This window comes from Hylobates moloch, unplaced genomic scaffold (genome assembly GCF_009828535.3).
Source record: "Hylobates moloch isolate HMO894 unplaced genomic scaffold, HMol_V3 SCAFFOLD_5, whole genome shotgun sequence".
NCBI classification, from domain to species: Eukaryota; Metazoa; Chordata; class Mammalia; order Primates; family Hylobatidae; genus Hylobates; species Hylobates moloch.
In genome coordinates this window covers 85035861-85052457 of record NW_026652280.1, presented here as the reverse complement: position 1 = coordinate 85052457, position 16597 = coordinate 85035861, and the positions used below count along the sequence as shown (strand labels likewise).

The window sequence follows — 16597 nt, the reverse complement described above, 5'->3', positions numbered from 1 at the left end:
GGAGGTGACCGCGCCGCTGCAACGCCCCCACCCCCCGCGGTCGCAGTGGTTCAGCCCGAGAACTTTTCATTCATAAAAAGAAAAGACTCCGCACTGCGCGGGTGAGTCAGAACCCAGCAGCCGTGGACCCCGCAGAGCCGCCAGCCCCGGGCATGTTTCGAGACTTCGGGGAACCCGGCCCGAGCTCCGGGAACGGCGGCGGGTACGGCGGCCCCGCGCAGCCCCCGGCCGCAGCGCAGGCAGCCCAGCAGGTGAGAGGGGCCGGACGCCGGGGGTCCCCCGGGAGGACGGCGCGTGTGAGGCCGGAGTCAACTCCCGCACGCTCCGGGACTGTAGCCGGGAACGGGAGTTGGGGCCGGGATGGGGGCCGGGGCGAGGATCCTGCCCCTCGCCGTCCGGGGCCAGTTGCCCCCACCGCGCAGCGGGCGGCAGAGACCCGCGAACTCCCCTTCTCCCAGCCGCCCCCTTCTCCCTCGCCGTCCGCTTCCGTCCCTCCGTCTCCGTGCCCGCTTTCTCTCCTCCTGCCCACCTCTGACTTCTGCGTCCACCCTGCTTCAGAAGGGGCGTGGGCGCCTGGGGTGGCCGCCCCGATGGCTCAGAGGGTCTCTCCGCCTCGGGCTGAATTCCTGGGATCTGGAGTCTGAGCTGGGGTGAGCGTCCCCACACGGGAGGGAGGCGGGATCCGTCGGGAGCGCAGCTGGGCCAGGGTGGGAGTCCCGGCCCGGTCTGCGACCCACCGCGTGTCCGTCCGTCTGTCTGTCCTTCGCCTCTCCGTCGCCAAGTCCCTATCGTTTCTCGGCCTGGGGAGCCCGGGGGGGTCCGGGCAGTGGAACCTGCCAGGTCCCTGGAGACCGGCCCTCGATCCCTTTGCCGAATGCGGCGAATAGAGACCTCGAGGTTCCGGGACGTGCGCAGGATCAGGCTGCGGGCGACTCTCGCGACCCCACTCTCGGCCCCTAACGGCGCCCGCTGCCCGCCGGGGGCACCCGGGAGGCTGCAGGTGCCCGTTTCCTGTCGAGGGGCTGCGAGCACGTGTCGACAGGGGAGGGAAGGAGGGGCGTCCGTTCCGCCGAGTCACGGCGGCCGAGTCACGGCGGCTGAGTCACCCGGGGCGTCCCTCCCTTCCTGGCCCGGAGCGGCCCGGGCCCGGGAGTGGGAGATGCCGCCGGCGGTGCCTCGGACCCGGAACTGGGGTCACTGGGACGCCAGGCCCGCAGCGCTTGGGCTCGGGCTACCGCTGTCGGGACTTGCCTGGGCTTGTGGGGCGCTTCCCGGACGATTGGGCGCCCACACCCAGGGCCCAGCGGCAGAGCTCGAACCCACTTCTCCCAGAACACTGAGCCCCATCCCAACCCACTCCTCAGATAGCTGGCTGATAGAATGGGAACAGGGACGTCGTGCTGGGCCCTTGCTACATCATTTACCGTATTTCACAGAATCGAAGACCTCATTGATTGAAAAAAACCCACTATAACTTTATGTCACTAATTTTCTTTCCTTTTTTTTTTTCTGAGACGGGGTCTCCCTCTGTCGCCCAGACTATAGAGCAGTGGCGCAATCACAGCTCACTGCGGCCTCAGCCTCCTGGGCTCAAGCAATCTTACTGAGATCCTAGCTGGGAAGCGACCTGGCCACAGGCATGCACCACCACACCCAACTAATTTTTAAATTTTTTTGTAGAAATGAAGTCTCACTGTGTTGCCCAGTGTGACCTCAAACTCCTGAGCTCAAGTGATCCTTTTACCTCAGCCTCCCAAAGTGCTGAGTATGAGCCACCATGCCTAGTCCACTAAAATTTTTTTAATTGCCAATTAAACTATGATTTCAGAGCTATTAAAGGGTACTTCTTAACATCAGTGAAATCCTGTAATCTTCACCTATAACAATATTAAAAATGAGGAAACTGAGGCACATAGAGGTTAAATAACTTGCCCATGATCACACAGCCAGTAAGTAGCTGAGAGCTGAGATTAGAATTGGGACAGCCTGCCATGCCAGGTGGCTAAAGCCTGTCATCTCAACACTTTGGGAGGCTGAGGTGGGTGGACTGCTTCAGCTCAGGAATTTGAGACCACCTTGGGCAACCTAGTGACAGCCTGTCTCTACAAAAAAATAAAAAATAAATTAGCCAGGCCATGCGCGGTGGCTCATGCCTATAATCCCAGCACTGTGGGAGGCCAAGGCGGGTGGATCACCTGAGGTCAGGAGTTCAAGACCAGCCTGACCAACATAGTGAAACCCCGTCTCTACTAAAAATACAAAAATTAGGCGGGCACAGTTGTGGGCACCTGTAGTCCCAGCTACTCAGGAGGCTGAGACAGGAGAATTGCTTGAATCCGTGAGGTGGAGGTTGCAGTGAGCCAAGATGGGGCCACTGCACTCCAACCTGGGCGACAAAGTGAGACTCTGTCTCAAAAAAAAGAAAAAAAAAGAAAAAAAAAATTAGCCAAATGTGGTGGTGCACGTCGGTAGTCCCAGCTACTTGGGAGGCTGAGGTAGGAGGATTGCTTGAGCCCACAGGTCACTGCACTCCAGCCTGGGTGACAGAGTGAGATCCCGTCTCAAGAAAAACAAACAAAAAAAGCAATGGAATGGCCTGAACCCAGAGCAGTGACTCTTTCCTGCCTCAGCCCCTCTGTACTGGGCACCTGCCACTTACCAGACTGTTGCACACATTCTCTCACCTGATTCTCACAGCCTCCCTGTGAGCTGGGAGCTGTAATTATCCTCTCCGTGCAAATGGGTGCAGGAGTGGGTAAGAGCCCAGCTGCTGGGCTCAAATCCCATTTCCTATTCACTGGCTCTGTGTCTGTGGACAACTGTTCTCCCGTCTGAAAATGAAGATACTAGGCTGGGCGCGGTGGCTCACGCCTGTAATACCAGCACTTTGGGAGGCCGAGGCGGGTGGATCACCTGAGGTTGGGAGCTGGAGACCAGCCTGGCAAACATGGTGAAACCCTATCTTTACTAAAAATACAAAAATTAGCCGGGCGTGGTGGTGCACGCCTATAATCCCAGCTACTCAGGAGGCTGGGGCAGGAGGATCACTCGAACCTGGGAGGCACAGGTTGCAGTGAGCCTAGATCGTGCCACTGCATTCCAGCCTGGGCAACAGAGTGAGACTCTGTCTCAAAAAAAAAAAAAAAAAAAAAAAAAAAAAAAAGAAAAAAAAGAAAGAAAGAAAAGAAAATGAAGATATTACTGTGCCAACGATATGAGTCAGTATTTGTAAAGTGGTTAGAACAGCTCCTGGCAGTTTATGCTTTATAAATGTTAGCTCTAATGGGGAAATGGGGGCACAAAGAGGTTATGTGACCTGCTCACAGCCACACAGCTTATGAGCAGGGATTTGCCACCAGGTCAGTCTCTGACTGCCAAGCTGTGCTCTTTCTGTTCCCAGAGCTAGCCTGTACATTCAAGGTAGACAGCAGTGTAGCCTCTGCCCAGTGGAAGCCCCTCAATCCACACAGACCTCATCTGTGGCCTTCCATTTCTTATTCCTTAGAAGTTCCACCTGGTGCCAAGCATCAACACCATGAGTGGCAGTCAGGAGCTGCAGTGGATGGTACAGCCTCATTTCCTGGGGCCCAGCAGTTACCCCAGGCCTCTGACCTACCCTCAGTACAGCCCCCCACAACCCCGGCCAGGAGTCATCCGGGCCCTGGGGCCACCTCCAGCGGTACGTCGAAGGCCTTGTGAACAGGTAAGGCACAGAGGCATTGCAGTGGTTCTGACTCTGCCCAGGAGTGCTAGGGTGCAGAGAAACTCCTGCCAGAAAGGAGAGCACAGGCTTAGGAGGGGGTAAGGTAGGCTACAGGTGACTACTGCCCAAGGCTGAAAGTGATAGGAGCCCCATGGGAGGCCCAGAGGGTACAACAGTCACTTCTGGATCAGGGAAAGCTTCCTGGAAAAGGTGGCATATTAGCCTAGAAGGATGGGTAGGACTGGCAGAGGCAGAGAGGAAGGAAAGGACATTCCAGGTAGAGTGGGTGGCAGGAGCAAGGATGGAGGCGGAGGCAAGATCATGTAAGGTGCGCACACGGAATGGTGAGGGGGTCTCCACCTGCTGACATGCACAGAGGGGACGCTTATGTTGTCTAGGAGAGAACAGGAACAAGAGAGTTCCCTTCAGCTACTCCCTCAGTCTCAGTTTCCCTGTCTCATTTAATCCTCACAAAATCTTTCTGGGGAATGTACTCTGGTTTTCCCCATCTTCCACCAAGGAAATGAAGGCACAGAGGGGTAGTCACTTGCCCAAGATCACACAAGTAGTGAGTAATGACACAGGACTGGCCTTGGCCCCAGGTCTATACAACTCTGAAGTCAGATCCTAACCACCAAACCAGGGCCAGGTGCAGTAGCTCATGCCTGTAATCTCAGCACTTTGAGAGACTTAGGCAGGAGGATCACTTGAGGCCAGGAGTTCAAGACTAGGCTGGGCAACGTAGAGAGACCCTGTCTCTACCGAAAAAACAAAATAAAATGAAACCCCCAAAACTAATCACCGAGCCACGCTGTCTCACTGGAAGCTAACAGAAGGCTCAAAGTAGAGGGAACTGATAATTCTTGGCTCCCCAAAGCCCTTACCAAAATAAGTGAGTAAGAGATGGCAAGTCTTTAAAGGAGTGGCTCATCTTTCCTCTCCCTGGGGCATTTTGGTGTGGGAGACTACAGGGGATGAGGTTAAAAAGCTTGGCCGGCAGGTAGAGGATGGGGAGAGAGGTTAGGGCCCTGGGAAAGATGAGAGATCAGCCAGGGACAGGTTTCCCAGAACAGAATGTCTGGCCTTTGTGGTGAGGAGGTACTGTGGTGAGAGCCACAGAAGCAGGCCAGGGGTAAACCCTCCTGTGCATCCTTCCTTCAGCCTGGTCCTGAGGGTGACCCTTTGATCCTGGGTTCTCCAGGTAGGGCTGTGAGCTGTCAGTTGGATCCTTTTGGTGAAATGGTCTCTCTCATCTGGCCTGTCACTCAATGTGGAATAGAGTGAGTGCATTCTATGGGTTCTAAGTCCTGCTCTGGAACCATAAGCAAGTTATCCTCCCTGGGCTTCAGTTTTTCATGGAAAGTTGGGTTAAGTATCTAGTTTAAGGCCAGGTGTGGTGGCTCACGCCTGTAATCCCAGCACTTTGGAAGGCCAAGGTGGGTGGATCATGAGATCAGGAGATCGAGACCATCCTGGCTAACATGGTGAAACCCTGTCTCTACTACAAAATACAAAAAATTAACCGGGCATGGTGGCAGGTGCCTGTAGTCCCAGCTACTCGGGAGGCTGAGGCAGGAGAATGGTGTGAACCTGGTAGGCAGAGCTTGCAGTGAGCCGAGATTGTGCCACTGCACTCCAGCCTGGGCAACAGAGCGAGACTCCATCTCAAAAACAAAAAAAGAATCTATGTTTTTAAAAAAAGAGGCCAGCTGTGGTGACTCCCCCTGGTAATCCAAGCACTCTAGGAGGCCAGTGCAGGAGGATCCCTTGAGCTCACGAGTTCCAGACCAGCCTGGGCAACATAGTGAGACCCTGTCACTACATAAAAAAAAGAAAAAGAGAAAAAAAAGGCCGAGCACAGTGGCTCATGCCTATAATCCCAGCACTTTGGGAGGCTGAGGAGGGTGGATCACCTGAGGTTAAGAGTTCAAGACCAGCCTGGCCAACATGGTGAAACCTCATCTCTACTAAAAATACAAAAATTAGCCAGGTGTGGTGGTGCATGCCTGTAACCCCAGCTACTTGGGAGGCTGAGGCACGAGAATCACTTGAACCCAGTAGGAGGAGGTTGCAGTGAGCCAAGATCGGGCCCATGCACTCCAGCCTGGGAAAGAGTGAGACTCTGTCTAAAAAAAAAAAAAAAGAAAAGATCTTGCATATTCTCAGTGGAAAAACAAGAATCTATGTAAAGTACTTGGCTGGCACATAGTAGTTTTCCAATAAATTGCAACTTAATGAGCAGCACTCATTAGCCCCTCCTAGTGCTTACAGCTCATGGAAGAGGAGACTTGGTTGTCCAGAGATCCAGAAGGATGAGGGTCCTGCAAAGAGGGTGCTGAGAAGGAAAGGTCACTTCTGGCTGGGGAATAAGAGGGCTTCCTGGAGGCAGGAGCATCTTAGTTGAGTCCTGGGAGATGAGGAGGGTTAGGGTTTGCGGAGGGGGGGGCATTATGGGAGAGGAATGTGCACTAAAGCTAGGTGCGAGGAGGAAATTTTACCAATCCAAGAAGACAGCGCCTCAGTGCAGGGAACTGGTTGGGTGCAGTGATCCCTAAATCACAGGCTGAGGGGGCCTTGCCATGACCTCTGCCAGGGTCCTACCACTGGGCGACTGTTGGGGGCGAGTTCCAGGCAGCCAGTAGCCCAGGGTCCTCCTCACTGCCGGTCTCACCCCCAGATCAGCCCGGAGGAAGAGGAGCGCCGCCGAGTAAGGCGCGAGCGGAACAAGCTGGCTGCGGCCAAGTGCAGGAACCGGAGGAAGGAACTGACCGACTTCCTGCAGGCGGTGAGCACCAGCCCTGGTCCACCGAGCTCAGAGGGACCCTGTCTCCCAGAGCCCCCAGAGCCCCAGTATATGTAACCCCCTTCCCACCATCCTAGCTCCTTGTCCGAGGGGCAGTCCTTCTGGGAAAATGATGAGGAAAAATTGATTAGAAATTGGCTGCAGCATGTCTCACTCGCAGCAGAGCAGAGCCGAAGCTCAGCCAGCAATCTCCTTTTTTTTTTTTTTTGAGACAGAGTCTCGCTCTGTCACCCAGGCTGGAGTGCAGTGGCGAGATCTCAGCTCATGGCTCACTGTGACATCTGTCTCCCAGGCTCAAGGAATTCTCATGCCTCAGCCTGCTGAGTACCTGGGGCTACAGGTGCCTGCCTCCCTACCTAATTTTTGTATTTTTAGTAGAGACGGGGTTTCGCCATGTTGGCCAGGCTGGTCTCAAACTCCTGGTCTCAAGTGATCCGCCCGCCTCAGCCTCCCAAAGTGCTGGGATTACAGGCCGGAGCCACTGCCTGGTGCCAGCAGTCTCCTAAAACGTCTGGGCCTGATGGGAGTTGTGCCCATTTTCTCCCAGGGGCTCACGGGAGTTGTAGTCCAGACTTGCTGGGGACTCTCCACTGACCCCCCTCTCCCCCCGCCCAACCCTAGCTCCTCAGAACCCTGAGTCCAAACGTCTGAGGCTCTGGGGTATTCAGCCTTCACCTTCCTGACTCCTCTCCTGATCTTCTACAGGAGACTGACAAACTGGAAGATGAGAAATCCGGGCTGCAGCGAGAGATTGAGGAGCTGCAGAAGCAGAAGGAGCGCCTGGAGCTGGTGCTGGAAGCCCACCGACCCATCTGCAAAATCCCAGAAGGAGCCAAGGAGGCGGACACAGGCAGTACCAGCGGCACCAGCAGCCCACCAGCCCCCTGCCGCCCTGTACCTTGTATCTCCCTTTCCCCAGGGCCTGTGCTTGAACCTGAGGCACTGCACACCCCCACACTCATGACCACACCCTCCCTAACTCCTTTCACCCCCAGCCTGGTCTTCACCTACCCCAGCACTCCTGAGCCCTGTGCCTCAGCTCATCGCAAGAGTAGCAGCAGCAGCGGAGACCCATCCTCTGACCCCCTTGGCTCTCCAACCCTCCTCGCTTTGTGAGGCGTCCGAGCCCTACTGCCTGCAGATGCCACCCTAGCCAACATCTCCTCCCCTTCCCCACCGGTCCAGCTGGCCTGGACAGTATCCCACATCCAACTCCCGCAGCTTCTTCTCCATCCCTCTAATGAGACTGACCATATTGTGCTTCACAGTAGAGCCAGCTTGGGGCCACCAAAGCTGCCCACTGTTTCTCTAGAGCTGGCCTCTCTAGCACAATTTGCACTAAATCAGAGACAAAATATTTCCCATTTGTGCCGGAGGAATCCTGGCAGCCCAGAGACTTTGTAGATCCTTAGAGGTCCTCTGGAGCCCTAACCCCTTCCAGATCACTGCCACATTCTCCATCACCCTCTTCCTGTGATCCACCCAACCCCCTATCCCCTGACAGAAGGTGCCACTTTACCCACCTAGAACACTAACTCACCAACCCCACTGCCAGCAGCAGCAGGTGATTGGACCAGGCCATTCTGCCGCCCCCTCCTGAACCGCACAGCTCAGGAGGCGCCCATGGCTTCTGTGATGAGCTGGTCTGCAGATCTCAGCTTTGAGAAGCCTTCAGCTCCAGGGAATCCAAGCCTCCACAGCGAGGGCAGCTGCTATTTATTTTCCTAAAGAGAGTATTTTTATACAAACCTACCAAAATGGAATAAAAGGCTTGAAGCTGTGGCCTGAGTGCCTCACTGGACCCAGAGGCCAATGGGAGAGTATTTGGAGCCTTAGGTCCCAGCCTTAGCTCTACAGACTCACTGCATGACATTGGACAATTTCTTTGATATTTTTGGACTTTCGTCTTATCTGACAAGTGGGGCTACATCCGCTCGGCCTCATCTCCAGGACTGAGGGGAGACAGTCCTCCGGGGTAAAAGCGAAGAGGCTTACCGCTCCTCTCCCCGTGGGGGCCCACAGTGCTGCTGCGTGTGCCACGGGGGGGGGCGCTGTTATGCCCCCTTCCAGCCTCAGAGGAGGCAGCCGAGTGGTTCTAGGCCCCCAGCACCTGCTTCCTGCCCCATTGTCTTGGACAGGAAGGAGCCGGGAAGGGAGCTGGAGCCACTTCAGGGGCTGGATTACGGCCGGTCCCGGCGCCCGATGGGGGAAGTCTGGTTTACCATACCACTGCCCCGCATCCCACCCCTGGCTCGAAGTAATGGGGGAATCATTAGTTCTGCAGTCCTTCTGGATGGGAATGGTACCCTGTATCAGCACCCCACCCTCGCCCCAACCCCGGCGAGTACCAAACAGACGCTGCCCAGGCCGTGGGCTCCGCTTCCGTCCGGGTTTATTACCCCCAATCCAACCCCCAGCAAGTCCCTCCGTTCCAGCCTTCAGTCCCCCTGCTGCCCTGCCAGCAAGAGCTAGGGGCCCCTCTTGGTGTCAGGATTTCTTAGTCCATGCCAGCGGCCCCTCCTGCGCAGCCAGGACGGCGTCCAGTCCCGAGGTCCACAGCGGTCCCGGGGCTCGGGGAGCAATCCGGGCGGGCGTCGGCGTGGAGGAAGCAGTGCCTTCAGTCATCGGGGGAACAGGCCAGGGGCAACTGATCCGGACTGCCCACGCTGCCAGTGCTGGAGCTTCCATCGCCTAGGTCGCGGGGCCCGCACGGAGGCAAGGCAAGCTCGGGTGTTGGCCCGGCTCCTGAGCCCCCCGCGCCGCCGGGGCCGCCGCGGGGGCCCCATTCTTCGCCCAGCGCCAGGCAGAGCTCCTTAAGCGCCAGGTTCTCCCGCAGCAGCTCCTCCTGGCGGCCCTCCAGCTCGGCCAGCTTCTGCCAACAGCCGCCCAGGTCCTCGCGCACGGCCCGGGATGCCTGGGTCCCGAAGAGCTGCCACTGGCGCGCGGCGCGCCGCCCGCGCTGGCGCTCCGAGTCCAGGAAGCAGCAGAGGTCGCGCAGCTCTCGGTTCTCTGCCTGCAGACGCCGGTTGAGCTGCTTGAGCTCGCGGATCTCGCCCAGGTGGCCCTGCAACTGCCGATTCACCTCCTGCATGAGGCGGCCGCGCTGCACCAGTGCCGCCAGGCGCGCCGCCTCCTCCCGCCGCAGGCGCCGCACTAGCTCTTCCTTGCCCAGCGCCGCCATCTCCTCGTCCGTCAGCTCCTCCAGGCCGCCTGCCTCGGCCTCCATGGCTGGTCAGGCCGCTGGAGCATCGCCCGCCCGCCGCCACGGCCCAGGAGCCCCACGTCGGGCCCGGCGCCACTCAGGCTCGGGCTCCGGCTCCGCGCGCGGCAGGCAGTGGCCGAGGCAGCGTAGGCTGCAGCAGCTACCCTGGCTGGGCACGCGGCGGGGCGCGCGCCGGGGCGGGGCCGCATGACGTTATGAAAGGACAGCCAATCCCGTGAAACGTCCCCGGAAAGGGGCGGGGCCTGAGCTCAGGGGGCCCCCCCCCTTCCCCACCTGCTCCGGGTGTTACTGATCTTCGATGTCAAGAACTCGCGCGTCATTGCCCTCCGCATCGGTCTCAACCCGAAACTAGGAGCTTCGAACCTCCAAGTACCGGATCGCCCTAAGCTTGAGCCTAGGCCTCTCGGCTCTTCTGAGAACCAAAATTCAGGCGTCCGCCCCGACTCCTGCCCATCCCCCACAGAAGTCAGATGGACCGCTCTCCAGTCCACCTTTGATCAAATTCGGAAGTCTCGCCCCACTAAGGATCGCTCCTGGTTCCTCGGAACTCTGAGTCCAAACGTCCTAGCTCACAGTTAGACTACCCTCCCTCCCAGGGAGGGTTTCCTGCCTGGCGGGGAGGAACATACAGGATTCGTTTGTTCAATAAACGTTTTTTATGTGCAAGGCCCATGCAGAAATAAATTTAACCAAAATACTGATTCCATCCTCAAGGAGGTCGCAGTCTGTCCGGGAAGACACGCTGTGTTAAGCAAGAAATAAATCCGGGAGGCGTATGATCTGAGGGTCCTTAAGAGGGTTCCCAAAAGAGATGCTATCCAAGAGGCTCTGGCAGATCCATAGGACTTTGCCAAGTAAAGAGCTATTTCAGGGAGAGAGAATAACATGGTGAAAGACACTGGTGCCCGAAAGAGCCTAGCTGCTTTAGGAACAATGAGGGTAGCTTGATGGTTTTTGAAAAGCAGATGTGTCGAGAAAATGCTAAGAGAGAGCGAGGCTTCAAATGCAGGTAAAAGCCAGATTCTTAAGAACTTCCAGTACCAGGTTGGAGCATTTCCAAAGGCTACTAAGGATGTTAAGCAAGGGAGTAACATTTAAAAATATGCCTTTAACTGGCCAAGATGGTGAAAGCCCGTTTCTACTAAAAATACAAAACTTAGCCGGGCGTGGTGGGAGGAGCCTGTAATCTCAGCTACTCCGGAGGGTGAGGCACAGAACTGCTTGAACCCGGGAGGCGGAGGTTGCAGTGAGCCGAGATCGCGCCACTGCACTCCAGCCTGGGCGACAGAGCGAGACTCTATCTCGAAAAAAAAAAAAATGTATTTAAAAAAATTGGGCTGATCTGTGTGGGCCGGACCCTGCGGGGAGGGGACATAAACAGGGAGATCAGTAACTGTGTCAAAGAGCAAGGAGAGCTAAGCAGAAAGACGGCTGGGGCAGCATCAGTGGGGGTGGAGAGGACAAACAGATACTAGAAATATTCGGGAGGCAAATCAGCCGAACTGAATGTGGGGAGAGAGGAGTCTGGAAGAACGCCCAGGTTTCTCGTATGAGAACTAGTGGATGTTAGGGCTGTCACTGAGATAGGGACGCAGGAAAGAAACAAATGGGGAGAGGGAGAGGTCTGTCTAGAATATGTTGAGCTTTTGAGGGGCTTACGGGAAGAGTGTGGACAGACTTGGCCGATAGGCGGCCCCTGCGGATGTGGACTTCCAGGCAGAGCTCCGAGGGGCAGAATTAGAGACGTCAGTAGCTCGTGGGGGGTGGGGGTGGGGTTAAAACCAAGGTGGGAGCAGGTGCCCCAAACCCAGGAGAGGTGCCCCTGCGCAGTATGGACAAACGGGTCCCCAGCAAGAGCCCGAGGAAGTCGGGCCATACTCCATTTTTGCGGAGATTTAGGATAGAGCCCTGTGAAACCCCTAAGTTTAGGATACAGGTCAAACTCAGGAGGTCCCGAAATGGGCAGAGAAGGTGGGAGAAAAGCCAGGAGGAAGTGAGGGGAGAAGTTACGGGGACCGAGGAGACGAAGAGGAGGCACTCCCTTCGTGCTCCTGTAGACGGCCGGGGTTGGGGGGCAGACAGGACACAGGAGCCCGGGACTCCCCCTCCCGGCGGGAAGAAGCGGTGCTCCTCCGCGTAGGCCTCCCCCTCTCTTCCCTCGCCGCTCCCGCCCCGTCCCCGCCCCGACTGGCTGTGTCCCGGAAGTGGTCATACGCTGGGTCCGGATGCCGGGAGAGGAATCTCGGCACTCCCGGAAGTGGCTCGGAGGCGGCGCGCCAGGCCCGGGCAGTGCTTGCTCCTGCTCGGGGCGCTGCGGCCCCGGGCGTCGCCATGACCAGCGAGCTGGACATCTTCGTGGGGAACACGACCCTTATCGACGAGGACGTGTATCGCCTCTGGCTCGATGGTTACTCGGGTCCGTGAGGGGCGTGTGGGGAAGCCAGTCAGTGGAGCGGTTGTGTTGAATGGAAGAGGGGGCGGGGCTAGGACTTGGGCATCCTTTAGGGAATTGGGCGAGCGCCTGGGAATAAGAGGTGTTATAGGGGTCGGGGATGGAATCCCTTAAGGGCCTCTGGCGTCGGCGGGGCGGGGCCTGATGCTAGCGTCCACTTTCCAGTGACCGACGCGGTGGCCCTGCGGGTGCGCTCGGGAATCCTGGAGCAGACGGGCGCCACGGCAGCGGTGTTGCAGAGCGACACCATGGACCATTACCGCACCTTCCACATGCTCGAGCGGCTGTTGCACGCGCCGCCCAAGCTACTGCACCAGCTCATCTTCCAGATTCCGCCCTCCCGGCAGGCACTACTCATCGAGAGGTGGTCACTCTGTGGGATGGTGGAGACATCAACCATTCTGACTGTATACCCATTTTGCCTGCTGAAACAGGCCCAGGGAGGGATGGGACTTACCCAGCCATCAGAAAGTTGAGAGTAGAAGGGGTCAGACCCAGGCCCTGCCAGGCCCCGCCAGATCCCCTTTCCTGTCTTTTATGGAGGGTCAATGGTGTTCTCTGACTCCACAAGGTACTATGCCTTTGATGAGGCCTTTGTTCGGGAGGTGCTGGGCAAGAAGCTGTCCAAAGGCACCAAGAAAGACCTGGATGACATCAGCACCAAAACAGGCATCACCCTCAAGAGCTGCCGGAGACAGGTAGGCACTGCACCCACACGGACACAGCATCCCATCTACACTTCACTCCCTCCCTTTGGCCACTGGCCCACCTCCAGCCTCTGATTGTGGCAGCAGCTTCATACCTAGTCTTCTCCTCCCTTCCCCTTTCCCTTCCTTTTTTTTTTTTTCGAGATGGAGTCTTGCTCTGTGGCCCAGGCTGGAGTGCAGTGGCGCGACCTCGGCTCACTGCAACCTCCGCCTCCTGGGTTCAGGTGATTCTTGTGCCTCAGCCTCTGCAGTAGCTGAGATTGCAGACGCCCGCCCCCACACCCGGCTAATTTTTGTATTGTTAGTAGAGACAGGGTTTCACCATGTTGGCCAGGTTTGTTTTGAACTCCTGGCCTCAAGTGATCATCCGCCTCGGCCTCCCAAAGTGCTGAGATTACAGGCGTGAGCCACCATGCCTGGCTCCCTGTTGTGCCTTCCAAGCTATCCTGTACTGTATGGCCAGAGTGACTTTTCAGAATGACCTGAAAGTTTATCAGACCCCTGATAAACTTTCATTGGCTCCCACTGCCTCCTGGGTAGCAGCTGCACTCCTTGGCTTTGACCTATGGACTGTCCTGTGATCTCATCCCTGCAGACCTCTCTAGGCTTACGTTTCTCCAGCCCCAGGCTTTCCTTTACTCATGTTGCTTCTACCTGGAGGGTACTGTTCTTAGCAATATCTACCCCTTGAAATCCAAGACAGGAGGTGAGATGCCACTTTCTCCACAATCCTTTTTGGTATGCCAGGAAGAAGTAACCCTTCTGGGTCTTTGATGCCTTTCTTTTGTATCTCCTGTGAGCTTTCTGTTTATAGCTTAGCATTTGTTTTTTATTTTTTAGTTCCTAGGGCTTAGCCAGGAAAGTCTCTTCCAACTCAAACTTGTGAAGATCTGGAGAGCATGGTGCTAAAATGGGGTTGGATTTAGAAATAAGATTGAGTAAACATTTATCCAAGGCAAGATAGTTGGTTGAAGGAATAACAAATGCTGAATCAGCATCTGATGACTGGATAGGTGGATGGGGAAGGGAGAGATGTTCAATAAGTGGTTTATTGGGTGAGCGACACAGTGGACGCTCTGACCAGTCCTCTCTTCTACCCTAACTGCCCTGCAGTTTGACAACTTTAAGCGGGTCTTCAAGGTGGTAGAGGAAATGCGGGGCTCCCTGGTGGACAATATTCAGCAACACTTCCTCCTCTCTGACCGGTTGGCCAGGTGAGGAGCTAGCCACCTCCCCATCCCGCACACTACTTCCTGGGCCCTGAGGCTCGTCCACCTTCCCTACCCCAAACCTTCTGACCTCCTGAGTATGCTGGGGGAATGATTATCCCACTTTTGGTCTGTACCTTTTTTTTTTTTTTTTTTCTTTTTTTTTTTATGAGACAGAGTTTCACTCTCGTTGCCCAGGCTGGAATGCTGTGGTGCAATCTCGGCTCACTGCAACCTCTGCCTCCTGGTTCAAGCAATTCTCCTGCCTCAGCCTCCCGAGTAGCTGGGATTACAGGCTTGAGCCACCGCACCCAGCTTGGTCTGTACTTTGGACCAGACTGACCTGGATTCAAAGCACAGTCCAGCGATTTCCAGTTGGGCTGTTGAGAGGTGCCGTATGTAAAGCCCATGGCACAGCCCTGGCACTTAGGAAGTGCTCAGAAAATAGTAACTGTTACCCTTATGGTCTCCCTCTGTATCCACTAGTCAACTTGGGCTGGAACCTTCTCTTCGCACAGATGGTCAAGGGGCATAGAGAAGTGACTTGAGACACGTCACACAGTGACTTAAGGCAGAGAGAGGCCAGAACTCGGACACCCAGCTGAGGTTGCAGGTGGGAGCTGCTTCCTAAGAAGGAATTTCAAGCCCTAAGAGGACCCTCCTCTCTTCCGTGCAGGGACTATGCAGCCATCGTCTTCTTTGCTAACAACCGCTTTGAGACAGGGAAGAAAAAACTGCAGTATCTGAGCTTCGGTGACTTTGCCTTCTGCGCTGAGCTCATGATCCAAAACTGGACCCTTGGAGCCGTCGGTGAGGCCCCCACTGACCCAGGTGCCTGGACGCCTCCCCATCCTCAGGACCTGATTCCCCACCAGTAGTTTCTCCCACAGGCCCCCAGTTCCTGGCATCCTCTCCTGTTCACGGCCCCCACCCAGGCTCCCCCTGCCCATAGAATGTTTTCCCCACACACACCTTGTCTGCAGACAAAGGGCCCATTGCCTCTCCGTGGCCCGGGGCATGTCACTCCATCTCTCTGACACTCCATTTCCTCTTCTCTCCCCAGGGGGGAAATGAGGTGGTGGGCGAGGAAAGGCTTAGGCTATCACAGGAGGGGTTTTTATCGCCCACCCCAACCCCCTCATGGCCTCACAGACTCGCAGATGGATGACATGGACATGGACTTAGACAAGGAATTTCTCCAGGACTTGAAGGAGCTCAAGGTGCTAGTGGCTGACAAGGACCTTCTGGACCTGCACAAGAGGTGACCTTGTAGGGGGCCATAGGGCGGGGCCTGCAGTAGGGGCCCAGGTGGCTATAGACGTGACCCTGTCTCTCTGCAGCCTGGTGTGCACTGCTCTCCGGGGAAAGCTGGGTGTCTTCTCTGAGATGGAAGCCAACTTCAAGGTCTGTGGTCCCATCCAGCCTCTGACCCTTGGCGTCTTCAGCCTCCAGTTTGCCACCCCTACTGGGCAGCTCTGCCCCTGCCAGGGATTGGCCGGCAGGTGGCGCTGCTGCTCCCTCTGGTGGCTGCTGACGGGAGCAGCTCATAAACAATGGGGACTTGGTTGATGGAGGGAGGTGAATGGATCTGGGGAGGGGCCTGCTCCTCCTCCCCCAGCTTCTGTGCTCAGCTCCCAACTTCTGGGGCAGAAAGCAGAACTCCCAGGATCCCTGCCTCACAGAACCTGTCCCGGGGGCTGGTGAACGTGGCGGCCAAGCTGACCCACAATAAAGATGTCAGAGACCTGTTCGTGGACCTCGTGGAGAAGGTGAGCCGTCATGCTCTCTGATGCCCACCCTGCTCTGTCCCTGGCCTGTACAAGTGCTAAGTATTCTCTTGGGCCCGCAGTTTGTGGAACCCTGCCGCTCCGACCACTGGCCACTCGGCGATGTGCGGTTCTTCCTGAATCAGTATTCAGCGTCTGTCCACTCCCTCGATGGCTTCCGGTGAGCAGTCCTGTCCTCCTGTCCAGCTTGGCCTTGCCCCAGCCTGCCACCTGCCAGGACCTCGCCTCCTGCAGACTCAAGGTTCCCCATTCTGCTACCCTGGGGGTGGGACCAAAGTCTCTGGACCAAAGCTCTGGCTCTCCCTTTTAGAAGCTGTGTGATTTGGGGCAGGTTTCTTAACCTCTCCATGCCTCAGTTTCCTCATATACAAACTGGGGTTCATCATGAGAAGAATTGTAATAATTTTCTAAGGGCGAAATGAATGAAGGTGTAGAAAGCACTCAGGGCAGGGCCTCCACCACAGTGAGTGTTGTGAAAACTCAGCTGTCACTGTTGATGTTCTTACAGACACCAGGCCCTCTGGGACCGCTACATGGGCACCCTCCGCGGCTGCCTCCTGCGCCTGTATCATGACTGAGGCCCCTCCCAACGCTCCGCCCACACTGACAATAAAGTTGCTCTGAGTTTGGAGACTGGTCCTCGCTCCGGGGAGCAAGTGGGGGGCGTGCAGATGTGCCTGTGTCTGCCTCTGAGCACCTGGTGTCCGTGTACAA

General features: G+C 56.6%; 3 protein-coding genes across 5 annotated transcripts; 2 read left to right on the top strand and 1 right to left on the bottom strand.

Moving 5' to 3' along the window:
- Window positions 1-103: 103 nt before the first annotated feature.
- On the top strand, window positions 104-8497 carry FOSL1 (FOS like 1, AP-1 transcription factor subunit). The gene is made up of 4 exons (XM_032153480.2): window positions 104-251; window positions 3506-3703; window positions 6381-6488; window positions 7212-8497. Exons 1-4 carry the CDS (start codon window positions 153-155, stop codon window positions 7620-7622), a joined length of 816 nt encoding a protein of 271 aa, XP_032009371.1. The 5' UTR covers window positions 104-152; the 3' UTR covers window positions 7623-8497.
- Window positions 8498-8881: 384 nt separating this feature from the next.
- On the bottom strand, window positions 8882-9911 carry CCDC85B (coiled-coil domain containing 85B). The gene has a single exon (XM_032153479.2). It carries the CDS (start codon window positions 9730-9732, stop codon window positions 9124-9126), a length of 609 nt encoding a protein of 202 aa, XP_032009370.1. The 5' UTR covers window positions 9733-9911; the 3' UTR covers window positions 8882-9123.
- Window positions 9912-11961: 2050 nt separating this feature from the next.
- Window positions 11962-16514, top strand: FIBP (FGF1 intracellular binding protein). Of its 3 annotated transcripts, none has more exons than XM_032153477.2 (10): window positions 11968-12145; window positions 12347-12545; window positions 12753-12879; window positions 14002-14102; window positions 14773-14927; window positions 15249-15357; window positions 15437-15500; window positions 15779-15865; window positions 15946-16043; window positions 16392-16514. In XM_032153477.2, the coding sequence occupies exons 1-10, from the start codon at window positions 12061-12063 to the stop codon at window positions 16459-16461; spliced, it is 1095 nt and encodes a 364-aa protein (XP_032009368.1). In that variant the 5' UTR covers window positions 11968-12060; the 3' UTR covers window positions 16462-16514. The 3 variants fall into 3 exon arrangements, 2 of the variants coding, with proteins under 2 accessions (XP_032009368.1, XP_032009369.1); XM_032153478.2 differs by having other exon boundaries at window positions 11971-12145; window positions 14773-14906; XR_004248183.2 differs by lacking the exon at window positions 16392-16514 and having other exon boundaries at window positions 11962-12145; window positions 15747-15865.
- The last annotated feature ends 83 nt before the right edge of the window (window positions 16515-16597 follow it).

Coding starts and splice junctions, on each gene's coding strand:
- FOSL1 (XM_032153480.2), top strand. CDS start 153: ATGTTTCGAGACTTCGGGGAACCCGGCCCGAGCTCCGGGAACGGCGGC. Junction 252..3,505: donor CAGCGCAGGCAGCCCAGCAG/GTGAGAGGGGCC, acceptor CTTATTCCTTAG/AAGTTCCACCTGGTGCCAAG. Junction 3,704..6,380: donor GTCGAAGGCCTTGTGAACAG/GTAAGGCACAGA, acceptor TCTCACCCCCAG/ATCAGCCCGGAGGAAGAGGA.
- CCDC85B (XM_032153479.2), bottom strand. CDS start 9,732: ATGGAGGCCGAGGCAGGCGGCCTGGAGGAGCTGACGGACGAGGAGATG.
- FIBP (XM_032153477.2), top strand. CDS start 12,061: ATGACCAGCGAGCTGGACATCTTCGTGGGGAACACGACCCTTATCGAC. Junction 12,146..12,346: donor CTGGCTCGATGGTTACTCGG/GTCCGTGAGGGG, acceptor TCCACTTTCCAG/TGACCGACGCGGTGGCCCTG. Junction 14,103..14,772: donor CTCTCTGACCGGTTGGCCAG/GTGAGGAGCTAG, acceptor TCTTCCGTGCAG/GGACTATGCAGCCATCGTCT.